We start from the raw sequence: 17,874 nt of genomic DNA on the forward strand, positions 1-17,874 counted from the left end.
CCCTCACCCTTATGGGACGTTTAACAAAACCTGTGGCTCAAAGACTTTGGTCACTCTTCCCGTTCCTCACCAATAGATGGAACCTGAAAGGAAAAGCTACTGGATCAGATCTGGGTCGTGGTTGTTTCCAGTTCAGATTCGATTTTGAAGAAGATATGCAACAGGTGTTGGACAATAGACCTTACCACTATGGCCAGTAGATTGTTATCCTTCAAATATGGGAGCCTGTGATTTCTGAAACGTTCCCCTCCAAGATCCCGTTCTGGATTGAACTGCAAGGACTACCAAAACATTACTGGCAGCCTCGAATGCTGGAAATGATAGGTAAAGAGCTAGGCGAACTTGAAGAAATGGAGATTACCTGTGACTCCGCCAAGATCCGGGTTCACATTGATGGTCTCTAGCCCCTGACCAAAGAAATCGTTGTAGATTTCCAAGATGGCAAGGAAGCCATAGTAACCCTAGACTACAAAAACTTGAAGAACCACTGCTCTCACTGCTTCAGACTCACGCATGAGACGAGATTCTGTCCTGGGCTTACAAGCAAAAAGCATATTCCTGAACCAAGTGTTCTATCACCAAGACCCTCAAACCAGGAAGTTCGAAGGAATTACTACACTCCGGAGAATAATTTCAGAGCTCCTAGAACTATCTCAGGCCAATCAGACTCAAAAAATTATGTGTCTGCTAATGCTAACTACACGAATCGGGCCTCCTTGTCGGTGGATAGCAAAAGAGCATATTCCTCAAGGAATATTAACCAGGAATGCAGTGCATGTACGACTAGAAGGCACTCGGAGAAGGAAAGATCCCATCCTTATCAAATAAGAGAGTACAACATGGATTCTTACCAACCTCCCCATCTCTCAAGGGATCACCGACAGGCAACAAATCGAAACCTCGAGGGGAGAGAAAAATCTGCACCTGAGAATATAGAGACGGGGGAGCGATCAGATTCCTCGAGACCAAGAAGACCTCCCCTGGAAAGAAGTTTGGAAGAATCGTATCAAAAATCACCTCCCACACGCGACTCTCCAGTCCCCTCACCACGGGACTCCCTTTTACCCGATCACCCTGCTACTCCTGCGGTAATTCCTACAAAAGAACAAGTTATGGATGAGCTTAGAGATGTCACTATCCAATACCTTGCAGTCCCTGACCCGACAGAGAAAGCGGCTAGAAAACATAGAGTGATTATTGGAGAGGCAAAAAATCTGATGGCTGAAACAGCGGACAAAATCGTTCAGGCTGCATCCTTTTCTGCCTCGGCTGAACCCATAATTTCTCAACCTGAAGAGACCAACATGGAAACTAGTACACCAACTGTCATGCAGAACAATATTACCATGGAGCTCCCAATCCCTCCCTCAAATCGAGGACGAGGACGACCACCTTTAGCAAAACCCTCTCCCAGACAAAACCTGAAACTAGCAGGTGCTAAGAGTCAGAAAAGGAACTTAGCAAATGGATCCCCAAAGAAAGCACAGACACAAAAAACTGTGTCACATAAAAATGGCTCCTTACCTAGTTTCAGCCGCAAGACTAATGAGAAGGGACGAACTACTCTGCAAAATGCTAACCCTTCAATCCCTCTTTGCTCTATAGTTCCAGCTATTACGAAGAAAAAGGTGGATTTCACAATCCACCACCTCCTCTTCCCTAAATGTATTGAGCTGAAACTGTTGTGGTTTGGGGAATCCCATAACAGGCCGGCGAATCCGTGAGATAAGCTCCACTATCTCACATGATGTAAATTTCCTCATGGAGACAAAAAACTCTAATGAGAATGTCCTCTCTTCTCTCAGCTGGATGCAGTACCCGAATCATTTTCTGGTTTCCCCCCCCCCCCCACACTCATGGGGGAGGAGGGCTTGTTCTCTTATGGAAACAACACATGGACATTGTTGTTCTATCTTCCTGCAAAGATTTCATTGACACTCGCATAACTACTGAAGGAAAGTCTTTTTTCTCCCCCTTTGTGTACGGGGAACCTGATAGAACAAAAAAGAAGGCTGTGTGGAATGAGCTTACAATGCTGGGCAGTAATAGAGAAGACCCTTGGTTCCTGACTGGCGACTTCAATGACATCATCGACTCATCAGAGAAGCAAGGGGACCACATAGACATGAAGGAACATATGTTAATATCCAATCCTTCATGACGGAGTGTGGTCTCTACGACCTAAGACACTCTGGCAACTTCCTCTCTTGGAGAGGTAAGAGACATGATCACATCGTTCACTGTCGTCTGGATAGAGCAATGTCCAATGGTTTATGGGCAGAGGAATATTCCCATAGTCGATGTGAATACCTTCGTTTTGAAGGTTCTGATCACAGACCCCTTCTCACCTGCCTTGATCTGTCAAAAAGAAAAAAGAAAGGCATGTTTAGATATGACAGACGCTTAAAAGGGAACCTCGAAGTTAAAGAGTTGGTATCTAAGGCTTGGAGCTATGATGAGTATGAAACAGTGCAAAATAAACTAGCTCGATGCAGAAGAGAAATCATAACCTGGTCCCGACAGAAACACCAAGATAGCCAGAAGGAGATTGAACTACTCCGACAGCAACTAGAGGAAGCCATGGCAAACCAAGCTCCGACGGATGATTTAATCTCCACCATCAACTTAAGACTGTTAAAGGCGTATAAAGATGAGGAAGAGTTCTGGAAGTAGAGAAGCAGACAATTATGGCTTACTTTGGGAGATAAAAACTCCGGATACTTTCATGCTGTAACTAGAGGAAGACAGACAATTAACAAATTTTCAGAAATTGAAGATGAAAGTGGGGTTGCTTTTCACAAAGAAGAAAAAATACTTACTGTCATCACTGAGTATTTCCAAAACCTTTTCACATCTGAAGGTGGTGACCGTGAAAGTATCATCCGGGAAGCAATAGAACCTTGTGTCACACCTGAAGCAAACCAAACGCTCATAACTATCCCGTCTCCGGAAGAAATAAAAAACGCATGCTTTTCTATTCACCCTGATAAAGCTCCTGGTCCGGATGGTTTCTCTGCCAGCTTCTTCCAGTCCAACTGGAACACAGTAGGGGATAACGTAGTCCTGGAAGTCCAGAGTTTCTTTCTATCAAACAGAATTCCTGCAAATAGTAATGAAACTCACACCAAACTCATACCTAAGATTCAAAGCCCCCAGAAAATGGCTGACTACCGACGTATTGCGCTATGCTCAGTCTTCTACAAGATCATCTCAAAAGTTTTAGCAAAGAGAACCTATCCTCCAAACGCTAATTTCATAAAACCAGTCAGCATTTGTACCTAAAAGAGCGATAACAGATTATGTACTAATAACGCATGAGAACCTTCACTACCTCAAGACCTCTGGAGCTAAGGTGCGGTGTTATATGGCGGTAAAGATTGACATGAGTAAGGTGTATGACCGCATTGAGTGGGACTGCATCCGCTTGGTACTGGAAAGAATGGGCTTCCATCAAACCTGGATCCAGTGGATAATGTTATGCATAACTACAGTCTCCTACTCCTATTTTCTAAATGGATCTGCACAAGGAAATGTCGAACCACAAAGAGGAATTAGACAGGGAGACCCACTCTCACCCTACATTTTCATCCTTTACAGTGAGATTTTATCTGGTTTATGTAATAAGGCTCAACAAGAGAAACGCCTACCTGGAATATGAGTGTCAAAAAAGAGCCCGTGAGTTAACCATGTTCGCAGATTACACCATGTTTTTCTGCAAATCAGACAAACAAAGCTACAGCGAGTTAATGTCCATCCTCTAGAAATATGAACGATCCTCCAGACAAAAGATAAACAAACTGAAATCTGTTGTTACCTTCTCCGCAAAGACGTGTGAACACACACGAGAGGCGGCTATGCAATTACTTGGAGTGAGACAAGTAGGCGGACTTGGTAAGTACCTAGGGCTCCCGGAGTTGTTTGGTCGAAAGAAACAAGATATGTTCAACTCCATCGTGGATAGGATTAAGCAACGGTCAAGAAGCTGGTATAATAGGTCACTCTCCTCTGCGGGGAAGACTACCATGCTCAAATCAGTCCTTGCTTTAATGCCTACTTTCGCTATGTCGTGTTTTAACCTACCATGATGCATGTTTAAACGTATCTAATCTGCCCTCACTCGTTTCTGGTGGGATGAATTTGAGGAAAAACGAAACATGTGCTGGCTATCCTGGTTAAAGATGACAAATCCTAAAAAGAATGGTGGCCTAGGGTTTCGAGACATACCGAATTTCAATGATGCACTCCTAGCTAAGGTAAGCTGGCGAATCTTAACTCAACTAGAAAGCCTCCTAACAAGAATACTGATGGGCAAGTACTGTGGTGATGCTTATTTCCTAGACTGTGAAGTGCTTTCCTCAGCCTCCCATGGTTAGAGAGGAATTTGCATTGGCAGAGACTTGATCAAATCCCAACTAGGAAAAGCAATAGGGTCCAGGACCTCAACCCGTATCTGGTATGATCCATGGATATCTTTATCCTCACCCACATGCCCGATGGGCCCTCCTCCTGAGAATTCCCAGTACTCCACGGTGGCAGAACTCATCTGCTCATCCACCATGACTTGGAACCCAGAGAGAATAGAATCACTGCTTCCCAAGTACAAAGACGACATTCTGACTATTAGACCCAACAAACATGGAGCAGGAGATCGCTACATATGGCTGCCTACAAAATCTGGAGAATATACAGCAAAGTCAGGCTATCAAACTTTATCTCTGAAATGGGATCAACAAGCACAACATGAGAATCAGTACCAGGATTTTAACTGGGAGAAAGAGATCTGGACTCTACCTTGTTTACCAAAAATCAGATTCTTCCTCTGGAAGTTACTGAGGAATGCGCTTCCAACGGGTGATAGTAAGTCGCGGTATTAACCAAGCTGCCACTTACCCTTTCTGTGGCCACGAGGAGACTCGTCGCCACCTGTTCTTTCACTGTTCTTTGCCAGGGATGTTTGGATGCAGATACCAACAAAAACTTCCTTCGACCCATTGATGATCAAAAGCTTGGACATGGGACTCAAGGTAACCCGATCCCTAGTTTGCCTCCCACTGACTGGAATCGCAAAAAGGGCTCTTAGTGCTTGGATCTTGTGGACCATTTGGACATGCCGTAATAAGCTGATTTTCGAACAAAGATCTATTTCCCCGAAAGAGGCGATGGCCCAAGCAATTACCCAAACCCGAGAATAGTACCTAAGCCAAACCCCATAAAATCCTCTATCTCATACATGTGCACACCGACAGCGCCTCGAGGAAACCCCAGATCTGATACGTTGCTTCACGGATGCGGCTTGGAGGGAGGAATCCCAAGATGCGGGTTTTGGCTGGATATTCACAGGACTTTCTCCAAACTCTGAACAAACGGGCAATGCAAACTCTCACCATGTCAGATCGCCGCTGATGGCGGAAGTGATAGCAGTGTATCTGGCTTAGCAACACGCCTCTGATCTAGGCTATCGGAAACTTTTGTTTGCCTCTGACTCATGATTATATGAGTCCATTTATCAAAATTGATTTTGAGAATATCCTATTTTTAATCTCCTATGTATAATATGTATGTTATACTGTTTTAATTTCTTGGGTATCCAGTATCCTTTTCCACCTCCGATCCTGTTTTTTAAACTAATCCACAATATTCACATAACATTAACATATCTATGCTTTTATCTTTGAGAAATACCCTAGAATAGCACTCTTTTAGGTTTTTCTTCCAAAACTAGCACACATACTCAATTTTTCCAAATGTAGCATTTGTGATATTGAATATTAACTTATTAACTTAAATACTAAAATTCATTATTTTAAAAATCCAGTTCACGATTTTAAAATTTTCCGACGAACCTTGTTTTGAGTCCTCCGATCTGAGATTTCAATTTCTAAGTTCATCCTCATTAATTTCTAAGAGACACGCCAGAACGATTCGTTTGTTCAATTCACTGTACTCCACCGCTTTAGCCGCTACAACATCCGCCATTGCAAGAATAACCCGACATGTACTCCGGACTCACGACGAGAATCTCCTCTTAATCGAATCATACAAAGAGAGAGGGTATGGAATTAATCGTGGTCCTCTCAAATTAACCCACTTGGAAAAGACCACCATCGCCGTCTCAGCTCGTTCCAGCGTTGGAGACAACGAAGCTTAAAGGCGGAAGAAATGAGCGAGAGCCGTAGCAGCGGAGATGGTGGTGAGAGGCGGAGGAAATGAGCGATGGTGGTGAGACAACGATGGAGATGGAGATGGTGGTGAGAGGCGGAGGAACAACGATGGAGATGGTGGTGAGAGGCGGAGGAAATGAGCAAGAGCCATAGCAGCGGAGATTAGAGCTTTTGCTGAGAGAGTTATGGTAATGGAGAAGAAGATGATGAAATATGTGATGGAGACAATGAAGCTTTGTAAATAGATGGAGTTAAGAAGGATTGATTTGATTAAAACTTCTCAAGCTCAACTTCTTCAGTATCTCAACTCTTCCTTTGATTCTTCTTTCTAACTAGAACAGACTATTATTTAAGCCTATAAAACAAAAGATGATGCTATAGTTGTTGTTGTTGCAGACAAAAAAGTGTTATGGGACGCAATGTGAAATTTTTTTAACCATAAGAGATGGAGATTAGAAGGATTGATTCGATTAAGACTATTCAAACTTATTTTCTTTCGTTTCTCAACTCTTTCTGCATCTAATGCTTACAATTTTTTCACAGAACATACAACTTGCAATTCCAAAGTTGCCCATGTAAATGTTGGTTTCATATATTTAGGAAGACTTTCATAAAATTCAAGATCGTCTTCCTAAACATTATGAAATATTTCCTAAACTTAGAAAAACTTGTTTAAATTCTCTTTATTTATCTTTTTTCTTAATGTATCACAAATTACTCCATTAATAAGGGTAATGTATCAAAGACCCACCAATGTTCTAACTTTATGAAGGCATTCCAAAATTTCAATAAGTTCTTCCTAAATTATTAGTAAGGGGTAATCTTTTTCATGAAGGTTTTCCTGAAACTCGAGAAATCTTTCCTAAATATATGGGAATCCTAAACTCGAGAAATCTTTTCTAAATATATTAGTAACCCACCACATCCACAAGATCTTCAGATGTTACAGAATCAACAAGACATTGTAAGTACAAAATTTCAGCATCAGATATTAACAAGGGATTTTTTTTTTTTTTAATTCAGTTTCCACAAAAGTTTGATATCTTAGTAAGAGTTTATGATGATTTTGCTTCAATTAGCTTTCGATCATAAAGTAGTAGTAGCTCTAGAGTGGCTATGTTTAGAATCTTATTTGTGTTTAAGATTTGTGTTCATGTATAGTGTTTGGTTGTTGTTGACGTGATATAATTGTAGTTTTGTGTGGTAACCCGATAGAAACGCAGACTTAGTCAGAAGAACGAGAGCTACAACAATACTTGAAACAAGGGCTAATGGCGTTCACTGGACGTATGGCCTGTGTGGCTGTAAGTCCCTTCAGATTGTTAAGTTGTAGGAAAAAATCAATTGCGGATTATTGAATGAGATGGTGTTACTCAGAGATTTTGGGAGATGCGAGGTGAGGATGATGCTATGAGAGTTATGGTGAAGCTGCTAATATTGTTTTGTGAGAGGTGCTCGCTTATCTCAGGGCCAAGGAGAATAATGCAAACTAGACACACCTTTTTTTTTGGATTTCTGAATATTTAGGAAAACCTTCCTAAAATTCAAGAAAGTTTTCCTAAATATGATGAAACACATCCTAAACATTATCAAATCCTTCATAAATTTAAAGAAATGAGGTTTTGAATATTTTATTTATGTTTTGTCTTATGTATCAGCTTGGTTCTATTGTTGTGGATAATGATTGGAATAAGAAGCTTCATAGAACTTTTCAACCATTATGTTTATGAAAACATTCCTGAATTTCAAGGAGTTGTTCCTGAATATTATTGAACCACCCTAAATTCGTATAAATGTGTTTGTAACTCTATATTTTTGTGTCTTTTGCTTCAATGTGTCAAATATTAGTAGATTACTCAATTAGCGAAGGGTTTTTTGTGATATTAGAAAATCCAAAATTTTTTATGAAAGTCATCTTGAAGTTCAAAAAATCATTCCTGAATTTTGTGAAATCCTTCCCAAATTTCATACAATCTTTCCTTAATTTCATATATTCCTTCCTGAAGTTCAGTCAGTGTTAAAACAAAGTACAAACAGAAACATAGGACACTGTTATTTGGGGTAAAGTTCAAATTCTATGGCAAACATGCTTTAGATTTATCATTAGACAGCATCTAAATCTAACAACACAAAGATAGAAGCTTGATGCATGGTGCATGATAGGCTTAACTCAGCTCTAAAATTATATCAATAAGCAACAAGAACATCCATTTAAATCAATCTTCAATATGCTCAAATTACAGAAAAAAACTAAATTATTTTGTCTTAGAGGCCTACCATCGAACACCTTATGGGCACTAATAAACACCACCAAGTAGCACAAAAAAAATAATGAAGCTTGACATTACAAGAGGCACGAAATAGGATACTTGTATAACCGTCCTAGCGCAAAGATTGAACATCGGCTTTGAAATTTTTCGGCAGCTTCAATCATCATATGACCAACGAAATTACCCAAACAATCAGTCATATTAGTTGTGTACTTAATCCCAGATCTGCCTTTCTTCACCAAAGACTCTTTGATAATCTCTTTCGTCACTTTCCTCCTAATCAATCTCACTCTCAATCTCTCCGTCGTCATCACCAGTAGCTTCAATCGGTCATCACCGTGAACATCACACCACAAAGGAGGGACAAAGGTTTCTTGGGGTTCGTTAAGGTTGTTTTTGTTAAGCTTTAGTCTCGATTATGGCAAATATAAAAATAAAGGGATCTAAAAATTGTGCCATCGACGTATTACTGTATCTTGTGATTTGTCGGGAAGGTTTTGATGGCGGAGAGAAGAGGAGATAAGGGGAAACGATGAGTTGTAGCGAAGAACTGAGATTACAAGTAAATTAATTAAAAAGATATAAATGTGTGCTACTTTTGGAATATTTTAATGTGTGTGCTAAGTTTGGAAGAAAAACATAAATTGGTGCTATTTTTGAGAATCACCCTTTATCTTTTTCTTTATAAAATTTAATTATAAAAAACTAGACATTTCATTTCCTAGCTTCTAAGAAATTGTGATGTTCTTTCATATATTCTTAACATCTTGACTTTAATTTTTTTTATTGAGAAAATGACAAAAAAATATTGTATAACACGGTGTTAGTTGAAGTCACTAAAGTAAGAGACCAAGACCAGGCCACCTTCTAATCATCTTAAATTATATTAAAGAAAGACTAGTCTAGCTAGACTCAACTTGTCTTGATTCTATTATATAGAAAGACTTCAACTTGTTTGCTATATAGTTTTGATATACAAAATCAACTTGTATTTCCTAATTTTAGTAATTCCCAATAGTTGAACTAACAAAATATATCGTATAAATATACGGGGAAGCAAAGTGTTATTGTCATACAAGCTGCGAGGTTGCAATCATATTCCTCTGCGTTTATCCCTTCTTTCTCTTCAAAATGCAGGTTCGTTTTTTTTTTTTTCTCTAGTTCTTCAGAATAGTTTTAACTCTTAAGCAATTAATTAAATTTCAAAGGTTTAATATTCGGTAGGAAATTTACAGATACATATGTATGTATATATCTAATAGAGTTAGATTGCTTATACAATGAACTCCTAACTTGCAGCATGAGGAGACAGTTGAATTCAAGATGGATGTTTCTGATGAAAACATCAGACGAAAAGCTATGAGAGTTGTCTGGATGGTTTCAGGTACACCAATACAAATATATGGTTGTAGACTTGTAGTATTAATGAAACCAAATATATCAATATGTGATTTAAGCTTGAAATATTAAAACAATAATATTTTGTTGGTTTTAGGAGTTACTTACGTAGACATCAAGGAAAAAGGTATACTAAAAGTGAAGGGAATATTTGATAAGATGGAATTGGGGAGAAAACTACAAGAGATAGATGATTCTGTTGACATAATCAATCCAATGGGAAACCCGGGGCAAAGTCGCATTCCTGGTTTAAGTACAGTCTACAGTTATCTTACCACTCCAAAAGTCCAGGTTCGTTTAAAAAAAAATCAGATTATAATAGCTCATTGTATCTAGTATCTACCGTAGGAATTACAGATTATAGGTTTAGTAAAATTATTTACTTATACCATAAATTGCTATTTTGCAGGAGATACTTGTATTCAAGTTTAAAGTTCTTAATGAAAGCATCATACCATATGTTATGGACGTTATTTGGGAGTTTTCAGGTACATCAAACAAATATATATATGGTTATGTTAAAAACTTAAAACCAAAATAAATTAATGACAGTACATATTTAATTTTACATACTTTTAATCTGTTTAGGCTAGAAGAAGTAAAACATTAATGTAAATTTTTTTGTTAGGAGTTACTTCGGTAGAGATCAAGGGAGATGATGAACTAGAGGTGAATGGAGAAGAATTTAGTAAAATTGCAATGGCCAAGAAACTAAAGGACATAGATGAATCTGTTAGCGTTATCATCAAGGCTGACCCAGGTGTACAGGCGGCACCTAATAATGGAACCTCATATGCTACAAAGATCACCAATGCGCTATCATCTTTCCGTATGCCGTCTGCGCCTGTGCGTGTGCCTCCGCCTGCACCTGTGCGCCCTCCTCCCGCGCCTGTATATGCGCGTGGGCACAGAAAAAGTTATGACGATGGAATTAATAAACCAAATCAGCAGCCAATCCTCAATGCTGTTGCTGCGCGTGTACGTGACTTTATGAATAAACCGAACGCGAATAAGTTCAATCACAATGCTGAGATTATTGGTAGGAAAAAGCCACAGCCTCAAGTCAAGCATCAAGAGCAAGAAGGAGGAATGTTTGGATTCTTTGGTAAGAAGCAACAACCTGGTCAAAAGGATAAATGCGCCCGTGAAATCCCAAAACCACAGGTTGTCAATAAGGAGCCGTCTGCTAGTACCTCAAAATCGGGAACATCAAAAAAAGGTACAAAACATATAACTCATGTGCTTGTATGAACATACTTTTTTCTAGTTTATTAAATTTCTTTTAATGAGATGAGTTTTGAAGTGTGATTGGTTTGAGCTCCATGGAATATACTACCATGTATGTTCCGGACTAGAATGTCATCTCATCTTCTAAAATAAAGATTGTTTCATATTAGTATATTATGTTTTATTAACCTTATAAATTTGTGTTAAACCATCTGATGCAGAAGGAGAAACACAATATACTTGGGACCCCTCATCACTAGTTACGGGCTTAACCACTATGAATCCCTTTCAAACGAAAAACACAAATAGTCAGATGACGTCCTCACAAACGAATGGATCCACGCAAAACCAACACTCAACACAAAAGAAATACCAATATAGAACGGAGTGAAGGACCGGTGATTCTCTAATCTTAAGTCAAAAGAACTGAGTCTGTGTCGAGTTTTCTTTAGATGGGATTTTTCTATAGGACTACTGTGCTCTATGGAACTACCATGTTCTGCACTAGAATATCATCTCATCTTCTAAAATAAAGTGTGTGTCCTTTATCATTTGTGGTGTGTGTGTTTTTTTTTTTAATTATTACATATTGTTTGTGTGTGTGTCCAAATTGTGTGTTTTTGAGATATCGTTTTTGTTAATCTTAAGATTATAATCACTTATTGAGATTTAATTTTGTGGAATTAATTTAAAAAATCAGTTAATGACATTGTTAGTATAATTACGTGAAATTCTTAATGGTGATTAAGTAGATAAGGATTAAATATTTTTGAAAGTAAATATATCGAAGTTCTGAGTGCACTCTGTTCCAAAGGATATGTGAAGAGAGCGTTGGGAGTTATGCATCATCACAAGGATGTTACCTCTGGGAATGAATTGTCTGTGTACAGAATTCTATTATCCGGGTGGTCGGTACAAAGAAACGTGAAGGAAGCAAGAAGATTTATACAAGATATGAAATCAGCCGGGGTTACACCGGCCACTCGTTGCTTACCTGTTTCAACTCGTTGCTTACCTGCCTCTGCGAAAGAAACCGTTAACCATAAGCTTTGAACATTATGTTGGAGATGAAGTCTTACAAAATCCAACCTACATCTATAAGTTACAAATACTTTGCTCTCCTGATTAGGAAGGATGAGGAGGGTGATATGTATATATTTTACACATTTTCATGATGCATTTGTCATTCATTTTGTTCTTTTAACTCATTGCTTTGTATTGTTTTTAGTCTCTTTTGCTCAACATGCATATCTAGGTAGTCTTTGCATTGGTCTTGCATACATCTTGCATTTTGGAGTTGTTTCAGGTGTTTTAGGAGGTGTCCAAACCATCAAATGCAAATAAGGATCAGGAGAGCAGTTAAGCGACTCGATCTACACTACCCAGCGACGCAAGCTTCCACGTCCTTGATCGAGTCGAGTGAAGATTTTACTTTGGGATTCAGCTTTCGACGTCTTCATCAAAGTTGTAGAGAATTGAGTCATCTTTCCAATGCAGTTTATTTCAAACCAATCGGAGTCGTGGTTCATGAGTTATCTCCGTTTTAGTGGATGCATGTACGTTCAGAAATCCGACTCGACCCGCATGCAAAGGAGAGCTCCCACTCGATCAGATGTTAGCAGCGACTCGACCGAGACATCCCAGGATGGCTCCCGAGCACCCTTAAGATGTGACTCGATCAGCAGCTCCCGAGCACCCTCAAGATGCGACTCGATCGACAGTTTCCGAGCATCCTTAAGATGCGACTCGATCAGCAGCTCCCGAGCACCCTCAAGATGCGACTCGATCGACAGTTTCTGAGCACCCTCACGTCGCGACTCGATCGACAGTTTCTGAACACTCTCACGATGCGACTCTATCGACGCTCTGAAACCGATGTCCTGGTTATGTCCCGAAGACGCATCCGAGAAGGATTCCCGAACCGACGTTCTACATTGTCGTTTTATGTTTTAGAGATTTTCATGTTTTTCCTATAAATACGTTTTGTTAAGTTTTCACTCGGGGTATCTTAGCTTTTATCTCGTTTTTGTTCTTTCCCTTAAGGTTTACCCTAGCCACCTAAAACGCTTGACACTTTGTATCCTGATACCTTTGAATTTATTCAGTATTTTGATTCGATTTCTTCTACAATCTTGTTCTCCTCATTTTTACCTATCTAAGAATGCTTGTTTCAATGTTTTCTGAGTTTGCATCTTTGATGATGATTTTCGGATCTGAGTAGTGTAGTAGTTCTTGAGGATGGGATAGATTAGGTGGAGGATCTTAGGATGTAGAGTGTTTAAGCTTTGATTGTATGATTCCCTTCTGGACTACAGTTAGAAATACTAGTTTCTCTCTGATCAATTGGAACTGGGTTTTAGACATTTCCGCATCCAAAAGGTGTTCGATGAAATGTCTGACCAACTAGTGCCAGAGACTTATGTTCCTAGCCTAAGAGATTAGTTGTCTAGGATGTTTGTTGACGTGAATGAACTTGATTTTCATGCCATGCTTGATCATGTTTCTCTAGCGAGAGCTAGGTTTGGAAGTGGTTGAGTTTGAGTAGCTTCTGTCAAAAGATTGGATTAGCTAAGTTGTGATGTTCATTGTTTAGGGATAGTTTGCTTGTGGCATGCTAAACACTCTGTAGACTAGGATACTCCACCAACATCAATTACTCCCATCCTTAGGACTTCTATTTTATCTGATTGTTTCTGCATCCTTAAGCTTCTTCTTTATTTCTGTTCCAATAGCTTGCTCATTTGTCTCTGCTCGTTTAGCTTATTTTTGCTCTCTTATGTTATTGCATTTTAGCTCTTGTTCAGTAAACTCGTTTTGTTCTTGCATCTCGTTCACTCTAGGTTGTTAGACAAAAACTCATTTCGAATCTGGCTTAACTTGTGACTGCTTGATTGCATCTTGATTGTTAGTAAAGTTTCCCATTTGGATTGACACCTTAAGTACTACAACTACATAAGGTTAATTGAGACCTACTAGGAGACATAAAATCCTAGTATCAGAGGGTGAAAGAGTCATGCCAGATTCTAGAGCAGATGAAGAGATCATGATGTGATCCCGATACATCGAGTTATTACTTTGTTGTGAGGGTTCTGTATTCGACAGGAAGGTTTAGGAGAGGCAACCAGATAGTAGAGGAGATGATCGAGAGAGGACTGAGACCCGAACGTAAATTCTATTACGATCTGATCAGGGTTCTTTGCGGGTAAATTATGGTCCGGTTTATGATCTGCTTATACCAAAACTATGTAAAACATGAAACTTTGAGAAAGGAAAAGAGCATTGACCTCACGTCATTGATGTTTTCATGTTCGTACCCTCGAGATGATTTAGTAAAGAATAGACGTAGTCTCTCATAATGTTTGACAAATAAGGTTGATAGTTTGTCTTGTATATTCTTCTTTAGATTTTTTTGTTTGTTTGTTAATATAGTCTTTACCCTCTCATGCAAGGTTTACAACTACAGAAAGAAATCTCCTTTACAATAAAACAGAAGTACACAATATTGTTTTATAAACTATATAATTTTAATAAGTTGGTTATAAATAGATTATAGATTAATTGATAGATTAATTGGTTACAAATTAAATAGTGGGTGCAACTTTAATTTATAATAGTAATCATCTAGTTCTATTAATCTAGCTAATAATAGAACTAGAACTACTATTAAAAAATCATTATGACAAAGTGATCCTCACTGAGAATATTGAACTAATGATTGTAATGAGTAAATGTAATTTTTAAAAATAATTCTAATTAAAAATTTATCTAATAATGAGTGAAACTGTATCAACGAAAAATTTAAATTAAAATACACAACTCTTTCAAACAAAATAAATAGAACTTTAAATATTAAAATATATAGTTTTTAACGAAAAATTATAATAAATAGACGCTACTCTAAATTCTATATTAAGTTTTATTAAATTTCTATATTACTATAATCATTTCTAAAATTTTGAGTTAGATTATAGAATAACATTGAATATTAGATATTAAAATTTAAATTATTTAGATTCAACAAAAAACGAAATATTTCTTTGAACGAACAATGAATTGTTAGTTATTAATGAAGAGACAAATATATAGAGAGTTCAAAAGATATGACTATTCAAATAGACACACCTATTAGAACGAAAAGTTCTGATGAAAAAACATGAATAAAATATAGTGAAAGGACACAACTTTACAATGTACAAAAACAATTTTTTTACAAAATGTACTACGTAAAGTCGCAACTGTTGTTCGCGTTTATTCAAATTGTTAATTATTATTATTTTTAAATATTAAAATATGTTTTTAACAAAAAGTTATGATAAATATACGCAACTGTAAATTCTATATTAAGTTGTATTAAATTTCTCTATTGATATAATCATTTCTAAAATTTTAGTTAGATTATAGAATAACATTGAATATTGGATATTAATATTCAATTATTTAGATTTAACATAAAATGGAAAAAAAATTTCAACGAACTTGTTAGTTAGTGATGAAGAAACAAATATAAAGAGAGTGCAAAAAGCATGAAAAATATAAGTAAAATGTAGTGAAGAGACATAACTATACTGTGAACAGATACAACCGTTTGAATTAAAAAAAAAAAATTTAACGAAAATGTACTACGAAAAATTGTAAATATTGTGTTTGCACTTGATTATACCTACAAACTCATATAAACTACTTTTAAAAGAATGAATGTTAGAAAATAATTTGGAGAGCTGTAAAAACCGTTGAGACTGAAATTTTTTATTATTTTGTGTCATGATAAAAAATGAAAACAGTTCAAACAGAAAAATATATATAGATTTCAAAAGATATGTATATTCGAATAGACACAACTTTACAATGAACAGTTGCAACTTAAAAAAAAAACCGTTATAATGAACAATCGCAACTTTTTGTAAAACACACAATTTAAAATTTTTACATATTTTTTAGAAATTATCCAAAATGTATTACTGAAAAAACACAACTTTTGGTAGCATTTATTCGGATTGCTATTATATATAGATTTTAAATAAAAAGTCAAATTTACAACCAATTACATGTTGACATATGTGAAAGTCTCTCAAGAGGTTTTTAAACGTTCTAAAATGAAAATTGGTTCGCATCTCTCACCTTTTCTTTTTATTACTTTTCATTTTCATATTATTGAGAAACTACCACTGTACATGTATATGCTTTAAGGTTTGTTTGACATTCTTTTAAACAAAAGGCCAAATATTGATCGTAAAAAGTTTAAATTTTATAAAAACTTATTAGAAGATTTTTGCATATTAATAAACTGCAAACTGAGCAAGACAGTGCTGGTTGACTTCTTTTGCTTTTTGAAATATTTCAGATTTTTGCATATTTCTATATTAAAAAATTTCAGGTTGACTTCTTTTGCTTTTTGATATATATTTTAATTTGGTGGGCAGCGAAAAGCCTAGTCGTCAATATCAAATTTCACGTCTCAACCCTAGCTATCATAGATCTACAATAATCGCGGTTTTGATATCTATCTGCTATGGAGAACGATGAAGTGGCTATTCGGCTACGTAAGTATCTTGGAGCTTCGATTTTTTGTTTTCGTTTAAGATTTTTTCATCGACTCTGATATCCGTGTAGATTAGATACAAGTTCTATTTTGGCTTAGATAAATTTTGTTTTGATTCGAGTTCGTTACTGCACAGTAACTGAATCTCTCTTTCAAGTTGTGTTTCTGAATGATTTTTGTACCAAAAGATTTTTTTGACATAGTTCATAAAGAGACCAGGAGGTGAAGCTTATACTCTTTTTGCCGCGGAGACTTCTCGACAGCGCATTGAAGAGAAACTTCAGGAAGTAGAAGTAGAAGTCCAATAAGACAATGCTGGTGGTGGGACTGCAACTGAGCAAGACAGTGCTGGTTGTGGGAATGGAATTGAGCCAACCAATGTTGGTGGTGCGGATGGAACTGAACAAGACCGTGCTAGTTTGAGTGTTGTACTAAACCAGAGTATTCCTTCTCTTGAAGAAATTGTAGAGTCTGTCAAGGTTTTATAAAGGGAAATAAAAGCAATCAAGAGCGACATGGATGTACTAAATTCAATTAGACCTTGGAGAAGGTAAGGTTTGATTTAATACGTGATTTTAATAATTCTTGATTCATTTGACATTTTCTCTTTTGTGACAGAATGAATTGCTTAAGACTCTTTGGGCTTTGCGAACAAAGCCGGAACTAGAGATAGTCGAGTCAGCTATAAAGAAGAGTCTTGACGGATCAATAGCTTATAGCTACCTCTCAGAGCTGTGAGTACTCTGAGAACATGTAACTCCATTGAAACTTTCACAGCCCTTTCAATGCGTTATCTATTGCGACGTTCGACAAGCACATGCATACCATCTGTCGATGAAAATCCTCACAGAAGATGAGGTCCACTATCAGATCAAAAGGTTTTACGTTGCTAACAAAAACACTACAAACGTGACACGTTATTTTTGCTCTCTTCATTTAGAATGGCTCAAATTATATGAGTCCATTTTATCAAAATCTATTTAGAGAACATTAATGGAACTTATGGTGTTTTAATTTTCTTGGGTATCCTTTTTCACCTCCCTTAAATTATTTCTTCAACTAATCCACACTATATACCGTCGACAAAAAACAAAAAAAAACATTTATGATTTCTAGCTTTTAAGAAATTGTGATGTAAAAGATTGAAAGACTTTGCTTATATAAAAATAACTCTCTTATTATTATTGTTTAGAAAATCTCCTCTCAAAACTAAACAATGCTTGCACTCTTTCTTATGTCTTTGATCACAACTCAATCAAAGATATATATAGTGCTTTAT

At 37.1% G+C, this 17,874-nt stretch overlaps 2 protein-coding genes across 2 annotated transcripts; both read left to right on the top strand.

Annotated features, from left to right (window-relative positions):
- Positions 1-2,157: 2,157 nt before the first annotated feature.
- Positions 2,158-2,673, top strand: LOC147949015 (uncharacterized). The gene has a single exon (XM_087469598.1). It carries the CDS (start codon positions 2,158-2,160, stop codon positions 2,671-2,673), a length of 516 nt encoding a protein of 171 aa, XP_087325724.1.
- Positions 2,674-9,350: 6,677 nt separating this feature from the next.
- LOC104727813 (uncharacterized) lies at positions 9,351-11,729 on the top strand. The gene is made up of 6 exons (XM_010446887.3): positions 9,351-9,568; positions 9,731-9,815; positions 9,927-10,120; positions 10,239-10,317; positions 10,458-11,048; positions 11,278-11,729. Exons 1-6 carry the CDS (start codon positions 9,563-9,565, stop codon positions 11,445-11,447), a joined length of 1,125 nt encoding a protein of 374 aa, XP_010445189.2. The 5' UTR covers positions 9,351-9,562; the 3' UTR covers positions 11,448-11,729.
- Positions 11,730-17,874: the final 6,145 nt, after the last annotated feature.

Source organism: Camelina sativa, chromosome 2 (assembly GCF_030686135.1).
Source record: "Camelina sativa cultivar CO46 ecotype springtype chromosome 2, ASM3068613v1".
Lineage (NCBI taxonomy): Eukaryota > Viridiplantae > Streptophyta > Magnoliopsida > Brassicales > Brassicaceae > Camelina > Camelina sativa.

What these genes read in the sequence shown, in the direction of transcription:
- LOC147949015 (XM_087469598.1), top strand. Translation starts at nt 2,158, where the DNA reads ATGACGGAGTGTGGTCTCTACGACCTAAGACACTCTGGCAACTTCCTC.
- LOC104727813 (XM_010446887.3), top strand. An exon ending in CGTTATTTGGGAGTTTTCAG is followed by an intron (nt 10,318 to 10,457) that starts GTACATCAAACA and finishes TTTTTTTGTTAG; the next exon opens with GAGTTACTTCGGTAGAGATC. An exon ending in ATCGGGAACATCAAAAAAAG is followed by an intron (nt 11,049 to 11,277) that starts GTACAAAACATA and finishes CATCTGATGCAG; the next exon opens with AAGGAGAAACACAATATACT.